This window comes from Anguilla anguilla, chromosome 4 (assembly GCF_013347855.1).
Source record: "Anguilla anguilla isolate fAngAng1 chromosome 4, fAngAng1.pri, whole genome shotgun sequence".
In the NCBI taxonomy this organism is placed as follows: Eukaryota; Metazoa; Chordata; class Actinopteri; order Anguilliformes; family Anguillidae; genus Anguilla; species Anguilla anguilla.
This window is the reverse complement of record NC_049204.1, coordinates 27,622,008-27,632,033: the sequence shown is the minus strand read 5'-3', so window position 1 is coordinate 27,632,033 and position 10,026 is coordinate 27,622,008. Positions and strand designations below refer to the sequence as shown.

At 36.6% G+C, this 10,026-nt stretch overlaps 1 protein-coding gene across 3 annotated transcripts; it reads left to right on the top strand.

Annotated features, from left to right (window-relative positions):
* The first annotated feature begins 15 nt into the window (after positions 1–15).
* On the top strand, positions 16–9,278 carry LOC118225321 (UDP-N-acetylglucosamine/UDP-glucose/GDP-mannose transporter-like). 3 transcript variants are annotated; one of them, XM_035413519.1, is made up of 12 exons: positions 18–337; positions 999–1,032; positions 1,115–1,201; positions 2,593–2,660; positions 2,841–2,912; positions 3,017–3,085; positions 3,294–3,396; positions 4,499–4,591; positions 6,879–6,946; positions 7,364–7,442; positions 7,531–7,613; positions 8,297–9,278. In XM_035413519.1, exons 1-12 carry the CDS (start codon positions 231–233, stop codon positions 8,349–8,351), a joined length of 918 nt encoding a protein of 305 aa, XP_035269410.1. In that variant the 5' UTR covers positions 18–230; the 3' UTR covers positions 8,352–9,278. The 3 variants fall into 3 exon arrangements, with proteins under 3 accessions (XP_035269408.1, XP_035269410.1, XP_035269409.1); XM_035413517.1 differs by having other exon boundaries at positions 16–337; positions 7,364–7,613; XM_035413518.1 differs by having other exon boundaries at positions 34–133; positions 7,364–7,613.
* The last annotated feature ends 748 nt before the right edge of the window (positions 9,279–10,026 follow it).

The following is a 10,026-nucleotide window of genomic DNA, read 5'->3' as shown; positions in this document are numbered from 1 at the left end:
TGATTCCGCAAGATGGGGCTAGTGGGCTGGAAGTCTTTCAAATCTACATCTTATCGTGCGTACGCTTTGTACGCATCACAGTTCTGTGGTATGCATATGGCATGCATACATTGAATGGCGGAAATTCAGTAAGGTCAGTATGGGAGCATGTAGCCTAGTTATGGGATGAAGTCCGGACTGTTTCATCGGAATGTTTGAGAAGATTGTCGGACGAAATACAACGAACGGGAATGGCGACCGAAACATTGGTTGTGTTAAAGATTTCGGCTGCGGGATTTTATGGGCTGAGCTCTTTTTTCATCGTTGTCGTGAACAAAAACATTCTCTCAAATTACAGGTACACATAGTGAGCTCCTTGCGGTCGGTGGTGTTGAGGTGCAGGATTTATTTTTTGAACGTATCAAGTTAGTCTGTTCATACCCTGGATTAGCTAGATTAGACATTTCCAATTTATTGAGAAAAAAATTCTGTAACGCGATATAGAATTCGCGTCGTACAGTAGTATCATACCTACTGAACAGATTTCTTATTTTCAGAATGGTGTCCGGCAGTAACGATTAAAACAAGAAGAAATTAAGTAGCCTGGTGGTGTGGTTATGAAGTAGTGCTGATTTTAATAGTTGAAGAGGAGCTGTCAGTTGACAAGTTGGTTACATGCTGTCAGTAGCGTGGTGTTTGTGCTGGAAGACAGCATTTAAGTATTACTGTGAAGGTATTTTCGCGATACTCTCAACTCCACATTCTTTGATCGGTAGGCTGGTAGCCTGTGAATCATTTGCTCTAAGGGTTGATTGTGTGACGGTCCTGTCATATATAGCCTATGGGAGAGAGTAGGCTATCCTATCCGTTTACATAGCTGGTGCCCTGCCGTGTCCTACGCTCAGGATCAGTTCTGTTGGGCTGATCCTGAGAATTATGGTTAAATCAGAAGTGTGATACGTGTGAACTGTGGTTATTGCAAATATTCTAAAGATATTATAATTGAACATTTCTTGTAGGTTCCCCTCGCCAATATGTGTCGGGATCGGCCAAGTAAGTATTGCACTTTCGATTTTAGGTCCAACACCAAATAATTATATGGTGTTTCGTTTAGTGTGTTGTGTTTTTCGTGCAGATGCTGGCAACAGTGGTTGTGCTGGGACTGGGAAAGGTATTCCACATAATTACCTTTCCAGATCTGGATGAAACCGTACTGAGCAAGGTGTGCTGTTTAAATGTCTTCTTTAAACGAGCAAACTACAAAGTGTTAAGACAGATTTTTTAATGCAAACGTTCATGGGTTATTGTGGGGGAAATTGGCTCCTTTTCAATATAGACCTCTGTGGTCTTTGACGTCCATAACGTACCCCATACGCCCTTGTAGTAAGGACCATTGTATAGACTACCTTTGGAGAAAAAAATCTTCTTCTTCTTATTATTATTATTAATTATGATTATTATTATTATTATTATAATAATAATAATAATATAATAATAATAAAATTAGCAGCATTTTTACTCCATTTTTGGTTTGCTCACCTCTACTTTCAAGACATACAACTTGACAACTGTAAATGGCAAAAACAATATCTTGGTCTCATTGTAATCATAAAGACTTGTTCTACAGTCAGAGTCATTAATTAATAATTAAAATGATCTAATTATCTTTAAACTACTTTTAAAATGAAGTTGTTCTGTGCAGTCTGGTGTAGCCTATGCCAGTTTACAGAGTGGGATCGAGGAAGGTACACCAAAAGTGGAGGGAAAATGGATACTTAGTCCATAATTTTCTCAATGATGGTTTACTTTTGTTCTCAAAAGTATACCAGTGGTAATTATTCCAAGGTTACATTATGGGTGTCAAATATCTGAGAAAGATCTGAGAGGTCAAGACAGAAAAGGAGCCATTTTCCCCAGGAATGCCTCTTTTATGATTTTGTGGATAAAAATGCTTTTCCTAAGGGTGATCTGTTCCAAATGATCAATTTTTGAGCTCTCATTACAAATAGATTTTGAGAGGCTGGTCATGGCCTCGCTGGCTGTAAAGTGTGAACTTAAAAATAAACAAATTAGCAAGACAAAGGAGCCACATGGAATAGTGAAGTGGGTGGATACAACTGCTCGGTGAGGTCTCATACACAAGAATAGCTACAAAAAGGCAAAAGTACTCCTATAACTAGCTACAAAATGGCGCAAGTACTCCTATAACTGGCTACAAAAAGGCAGAAGTACTCCTATAACTAGCTACAAAAAGGCAGAAGTACTCCTATAACTAGCTACAAAAAGGCACAAGTACTCCTATAACTAGCTACAAAAAGGCATAAGTACTCCTATAACTAGCGACAAAAAGACACAATTACCCCTATAACTAGCTACAAAAAGGCACAAGTACTCCTGTTTCTTAAGCATTGTTTCTTTCCACCGCAGCACAGTTACATTTAACATAGGAGCCTGGTTAATTTAGCTTATAACACATGTTAATGGTGACAGTATGATCAGATTAATTATTTGAGACATCCAATGGAGAACTAAGCAAACGGTTTAAGGAGAAAATTTTCACCGAACCACTGACACGTCCACCTTAATGCTTAATTTTTTCCCCTTTCATTGCAGACATTTCCTCTACCGCTTCTTTATGTAGGGAATCAAATAACAGGACTGTTGGGAACGAAAAGGCTGAAGTATGGAATTTTCCATTGTACAGTGTGTGGTTTTGTAGATCACTGACCACTAAATTGCATGAGCACTGAAATGTGTCCCAATCAACGTGTAGCATATGCTGCTTTAAACATCCATGATATGAAGCAGAAAGATGAATGAAAGTACATTGTTGTAATATCTTTGTCCTTCTATTTTCTCAGTTTACCCATGTTTACTGTTCTGAGGAGATTTACCATTCTCTTTACAATGATTGCTGAAGGTCTCCTATTGAAGTAGGTTTGTTTGCTCACATTGACACGTCTCCAGCATATGGCCTTTGTACAGCCATACTCATGTCACCCAAACTTTTAATATGCTGTGTAATGTTTCTTTTTAGGAAGGATTTCTCTCTTCCTGTAAAATTAGCAGTATTTTCAATGGTTCTTGGAGCTTTTGTGGCTGCTAGGTAAGATTATTAAAGTGACACAGTATTGCATGGAATATAATGGCATGGGATATTCTTGAAAAAATCTGACCCTGTCTCCATCTTTAATTTTTTGGTTTACTGACTTGTTGAATTGCATTTGCTGTTTGGTTAGCTTATTTCATTTTACAAATCCATAACTGCTATAGCATGTCCATCCTAATTAGATTACCTTTTTTTTTTTGCCCAGTGCTGATTTGTCCTTTGACTTGCAAGGGTACATGTCCATTCTATTGAATGACGTCTTGACAGCGGCCAATGTCGTCTATGTGAAGAAGAAACTTGACACTAAAGTAAGGGTGCAGTATTGAACAAAAAATAAAAAAATAGTTTTTTTAACACTTTGAATTTAGTTTGGTGAAAATGCATTCCCCGTGCCATACAATTAGAAACGGCAACGGGCCTATTGTAGTATGTCCACGTTTCATGATACCGATGTGGAGAACCGAGTGGAAAGTTGTGCATCACATTTTATACCTTCATAAATTTAATGTGTAGCTCTTTAACATACAACCTTTTACTAAATCTGCTTGTGTAATCAGCCACAGAATGTCATTTTCCCAAACTTGAATTACAATGATCTGAATTGTTCATTTTCAACATGTTGTAGGCTTACATTCCTAACGGAACAGCTGAAATTTCTCTGTTGTTGGTGTAGGGTACTATATATTTAAGGAATACAAAATTCCTGAAGGGGTATGCAGGTATCATTGACCTTTCAAATTTCATGTGCTTTTCACCTGGAATGTTAGCCTCAGGGCTTGACAATGAGGAGTGCCTGCTGGTCTGAGGCCACTGTGAGATTGGTTCAGGCCCATTGATTGATCTGTCACTTGCCCAATCGGGCCGTTACTCTAAATAAGTATTATCTAGGTTGAAGATGCTTGCTTATCGATAACGAATGTTACAGCTTGATCATACATTATTATTTGTACCAGTGCCTTCCAATAAATGCCTAACTTTACAGCCTTTCTCAACTGAAACTTGCTCCTCAATAATGTTACAGCTTTATCATTCATTCATTTTTGTACCGATTCTGGTTTACCAATAACTAACATAAGCCTTACAGCTTGATCATTAATAATTTGTAGTAAAGTCTCAATTGGTTTTACATATTTAGCCTGCTTGTAATACAAAACAGCTATTTACTAAAGTAACATTAAAACGATAATGGATAATCTGGCCTGCACATCTACCTTGATTTATTGCTTGCAAGTTAGCTAAGCGAAGAGAACGAGCTAACAGATATTTGATATTAGCCAACTACATTACTGCTTTAACTGTTTTATCTTCTGTTGAATTGCTTAAACTCTTTAAGGTGGTTAAACTTGATTTAAAAAATCCCCAGAAGTCATTGACGACTTCATGTGTCCTAATTTCTTGTTTTGTTCCCAGGAGTTGGGAAGGTATGGGCTTGTCTATTACAACGCATTATTTATGGTCTTTCCAACCCTGCTGCTGGCTCATTTCACTGGAGATATTCAAATGGTGAGAATTTTGCATTCTGCATATTGTGTTCTGCAAGGACAGTAGGATATTTCAAAATTATAGATAAGGGGGTGTGGGAACACAAGTGTTGTACGCTCAAATGAAGCGCCATCATAAAGAAAACATCGGGTGCATCGTTGTTTTCTGTGTGTAAAATGTTTGTAAAAAGGAATTAAAATGACACTCTTGAGCACTGTTTATGTATGAAGTTGGACTGAAGTAAGCCACTCATTTCTTTTTATCTAAAACTGGGATCCAGAAGATATGAATGACAAACAAAACACATGTTTGTCCAGATTAATAGAAATCTGGCCACAAGAATGTAGTTTATCCAGAAAATACAACATAGACATTAACAATTGAAATTATTGGCGAGCACTACTATTACTAGTTAGAGGATAATAATCTGGTTTTTAGATTACCACCTTTGAGAAACAGGCAGTATAACTTGCTGTGACTATAGGAATGTGTGTCTTCTTTCCCCTCACAGGCATGGAAAAGAATGTTGTTGGCCAAGTAGGGCCATGCTGAAGGTTGTTTAAATTTCAATAAGTCTGGGTTGTCCTGGAGAGCTGTCTCTCTTTTGAAAATGTTATTGCTTTATTACTTGAAGACAGGACACCCTTTAAGTTTGAATGCAATTTGTAATATGTAATTGAAACCACTGAGTGAAAATCTTAATGTCTGTATAGACCAGGGTTGTGAGGCCTGATCATTGGAATCTGCACTTTCAGGGTATTCCAGTCAAAAGTGGAAAATAACAAGGTACAATTGTTTTTGCTACATAGAAAATATTCAACCTGAAGATGAAGAGTACAACTGGCTGTCTTTGACAATTATTTGTCAGCAGATTTCACTCCTTCATTAGAAATAAATGTACATTTTAAAAAGAGATATGCAGTAGCTAGCTATACCTCCTAACATATTTATATTTGGTGTCCTTGTGATAGGCTTGAAAACAGGAATGTTGTGATAATTTCAGTGTTTAGCCCTGCTTAAAACCATATAAGGCAACTTTAATATGTGAATCTGTCAGCTTTCGGATATCACACCTCCGCCCTTCCACAGCTCAGCCAATCAGCCATGTCCGTCCCTTTCTCTCTCAACAATCCCCCCACCCCAATTCAAACTTTACTCAAGGCAGTCTGGAGTTTTTGGTACTTAACTGGAGGCAGTTACTGTAACGTATGAATGGTGGAGATTTGGGGGTAACGTATGCTTTGCCATCTGAGGAATCTGAACCTTTTACCTGGGCCTGCTGTTTCTTGGCGTTTGTCATGCGCAGGAACTGATGTCTGTCTTACAGCTCATCTGGCACTATTCAACTGTCTTTTGGCATATCTAAAGTATTTACAGATACAAAAATGATGATAAAAAACATTATGATATGCCAAAATAAAGGGAATGTCTAACTCCCTTGACTGTGTCCCCTTTCAAAATAAGACTTGATGATGATGTTATACACAATTTGGATTGTTTGACCATGTAATTCAAAGATAACAGACTTTGTGTTCTTATGTGTTCATCACAACAAATATTCTGCCTGGAGATATATAGGATACATGAAATTGCTTAATTGTCAAATTAGCCAAGGCTACATTTTTGTGTCTGATGTTGTTAACGATGGCTAGCTACCTACACACTGGTAGCTTGTGCTGGCATGCTGGAAGTTCCAGCATGAATTGAAACCAAATTGTACTGTCTGACTTACACTACTGTCTATGTTCTAAAGCTCCATTTTCCCCTCCCTACTGGAAAATTTACAAATGTATGGTTACAGAATATTTTACGAAACAACCATTTAAACCATTATATTTAACTTCACTGAGTTATATAATGTTTATTCTTCTGTATAATGTCTAAAAGGTGCAGACTGGTGGTATATTTATTTAAAATATGTAAGCTGTTTAGGTGCTGGTAAATTCCGAATACACTCCTCCTGATCCATTGTGAATTACAAACAAAATCAACATTACTAGCCAAAATGCAGTCATTGAAAGACTTTTGTTATGAATATTTGGGAAAATGGATGTTTCTGAAATTTTTTTCTGTAATTTGCTGGACATGTATTGTTAGTTGTCAGGATTAAAGGATTAGAATGTTCATTCATTTGTTTACTTTTGTTTTTTAATGAATACCTTTGCATAAAGCACTGGATTCAAAGTTAAGTCTTTTCTTCAGTTTGTACTTCTAGGATTCCTAAACAGTCTACTTATTAGTGGATGAGTGGCGCAAAGTCTTGCTCATTCAGAAGAACTGAAGCAAACTTTCAATGTTTTCCTCACAGATGCTGGAGTTTGAAGGGTGGTTTGATGTGGTCTTTGCTGGCCAGTTTATTCTCTCTTGCTTTATGGGGTATGTACTCATCTAATACTGTAAAATGTAGCGTGCTTTATGTGTAGCATGCATGTGATACACTGACTACAATGTGACAAATACAGTATAACAAATACATTGTAATAGAATGAATATATGTAAAAATCTGAAAATGTGTTTAAAAAAAATACTATGACACAGAGCAAGAACATTTTTATCAATAGCAGAATGTTTTTTTAATAAAACATGGTGAACAAATTTATACACACCATCCAGTCTCAAAATAATTATATTACACATATTCAATACGTTATGTTTAAAGTCCTTTAAAATTGCCAACTCTCTGAAGGGGGGTTCCTGTGAAAGTTTAACAATACATCAACTTGAGATTTGACCTGTGAAGTGGTGATTAATTCAATGTATTTTTGTATTTATTTATTCACTTCCTTTTGCCAGGTTTATTCTGATGTACTCTGCCGTGCTTTGCGCGCAGTACAACTCAGCTCTGACAACAACCATCGTGGGCTGTATAAAGGTAAGCTCTACAGTAAATGTGTGCTTCTGGGATATCAGCGATGTTGTGCTTTTGTTAATGCTGCCTTATTTCCTTATCCCCTCCATAGAATATCTTGGTTGCATACATTGGGATGATATTTGCTGGCGACTACATTTTTACCTGGACAAACTTCATTGGTTTAAACATCAGGTATGTAACCTCTCAAGTAATGGAGTAATTCTTGCTCCTTTCTCAAACAGACCATTTGTATTTTGTGAATGAGACAGCGTGACTCGCCCTTAACTTTGGCATTGAAACAAGCAAGTTTTTCCAGTAATGCAATGTCAGTAAATGCCAAATCATTTTTTGTTAGTTACATGATTCAGTTACACAGTATGTGTAATAATACTTTAAAGATCCTTTTTGCTAGGTTGCAGTTTAGCAGTTCTTTGAGATGTTTGAAAGCAAATTGTTTTGAGCCCATTAAGACCATTAATAAACTGATTTGTGCATTTAGAATATAATTGAATTATAATTATAATTCCTGGGAACCATTAGTGTGAATGGTTCTACATAAATATAAGTCATGAAATTGCATCTATATCATGAAATGGATTTGTGTGATATTACATAACCAGAAGAGAGTATTAACTGGCATTTATACATCTTAAAGCTGTGGAACTACATGTAATGTTAATAAGCATTTTTTTTGGTGTCTTGTGGCACATTGTAAGATGATACATAATGCATTACAAAAAATTAAAGTATGAAAATTTTGTGTTTTATATACAGCATACATACACACACAACAACACACAGAGTACTGAATGTGTTCAATGTAAAGGAAATGGTTGGTGAATGCTATTTCTCTGTTCCTTTTCATTCTACTACAGTATCGCTGGCGGTCTGGTGTACTCATACATCACCTTCACAGAAGATCAATCATAGTAAACAAGTGAAAATGCCAATAAGCGGAATTAAAAGAAGCGTCCGTATGACAGGCACTCCAGGCCTGTGCTGTATTTTGGTACAGCACAGCTATTTTTAGTATCTGCATGCAGACAAACCAAAATACCTTCCTGAAGCTGTTGGACGGAGCTTGAGCTACAGTAATTGACAAAAACTCAATAGAATACTTGTACAGTGTGGGAGACAGCTGTGGAAAATATGGTGCCTGTGACAGTATTGCATTGCCTTGCACAGTTACTGTCTTTCTGTCAGTGCTAAGGAATGTTTTAGTCATTCCTCTTTTGCTTACTCTTTAGAGACTGATTTTGGGGCCAGTCAGCAACATTTTTTGTTCAGACTTTGTAGCGCGGAAATAATATTTGTATCTTTCTAAAATTATTTCTCCAATTATAATAAATTGTTTGTGTTTAAAAGGGAAATACATGCAATCTGGATGGTGTACCTCATGTAGTTAGTTTTACATGCTGGAGGAACGTGCTGTAGATTATGTTGGTTTATGTACGTTTCATTTAAAGAATAATAAAGCAGTAATGCACTTTTAACAGTTTACAAACAGAAGTTTTTTTTTTAAGGTGAACTTGTAGGACCTGTTTGTAAAAGATTAATAGCACAGATGTGTAATGTAAAATGGCATCAAATGTAAAATGTGTTCACAAATGGTTGAAAAGTACTTTCAAAGGTGCACACCATAGCATTTTACTACTTATTATATTTTACTGATTTATCTGGTGTTGTATGTACATATATGAAAAGATTTCCAGATGGAATTCTGCAATTTTCTATACAAATAATCCATTGATCAATGGTTGCATTGTATGCAGTCTAGAAAATAATGTGACTTGCTTCCACTCTCATGTAAAATGTATGTGTGTATCGTAACATTAAAATACCTCGATGATTTGTCAATTTGTAATTCTGCTGTTTCATATGAACATTCCTCTTTTCAGTATTTAGTATTTGTTGTTCACAATTCACTCATCATTTAAACCCTAAATGCTTACCGTTTTCAAACGCTGTGGAAGATGAAATTGAGTTAAAGACTTTTCTTATTGCAATGGATTACAAATGACATAAGGGGTAAATTCCTTCTGTACAAAGTATAATATTAAATATGTCAAGACACTCTGTTCTGCTGCAAAACAATAACAGACAGAGTGCTGCATATGCTCGGGTGTGTTTTCACTGGAAAGAAATGAAAGTTACCTGGGTGTTTGGCCACTGGCTGCAGGGTTTAAACTGAAAATCACCATGAGTCCAAATCCACCAATCAGGGAGGAGAATAAAAACAAGCACTACATGGCCAAAAGTATTTGGACATCACACCCATATGTGCTTGTTGTACATTTCATTCCAAAACCATGGGCATTAATATGGAGTCGATCCCCCTTTGCTGCTATAACACCCTCCACTCTTCTGGGAAGGCTTTCCACTACATTTTGGAACATGGCTGTAGGGATTCGCTTCTATTCAGCCCAAAGAGCATTAGTGAGGTCAGGCACTGATGTTGGGTAATAAGGCTTGCCTCACAATCGGCCTTCTAATTTATCCCACAGGTGTTCAATGGGGTTGAGGTCAAGGCTCTGAGTAGGCCAGTTAAGTTCTTCCACATGAATCTCAGAAAGCAATTTCTTTATTGGTAAAATAAACATTAATA

What these genes read in the sequence shown, in the direction of transcription:
- LOC118225321 (XM_035413517.1), top strand. Translation starts at nt 231, where the DNA reads ATGGCGACCGAAACATTGGTTGTGTTAAAGATTTCGGCTGCGGGATTT. An exon ending in AACATTCTCTCAAATTACAG is followed by an intron (nt 338 to 998) that starts GTACACATAGTG and finishes CATTTCTTGTAG; the next exon opens with GTTCCCCTCGCCAATATGTG. An exon ending in TATGTGTCGGGATCGGCCAA is followed by an intron (nt 1,033 to 1,114) that starts GTAAGTATTGCA and finishes TTTTTCGTGCAG; the next exon opens with ATGCTGGCAACAGTGGTTGT.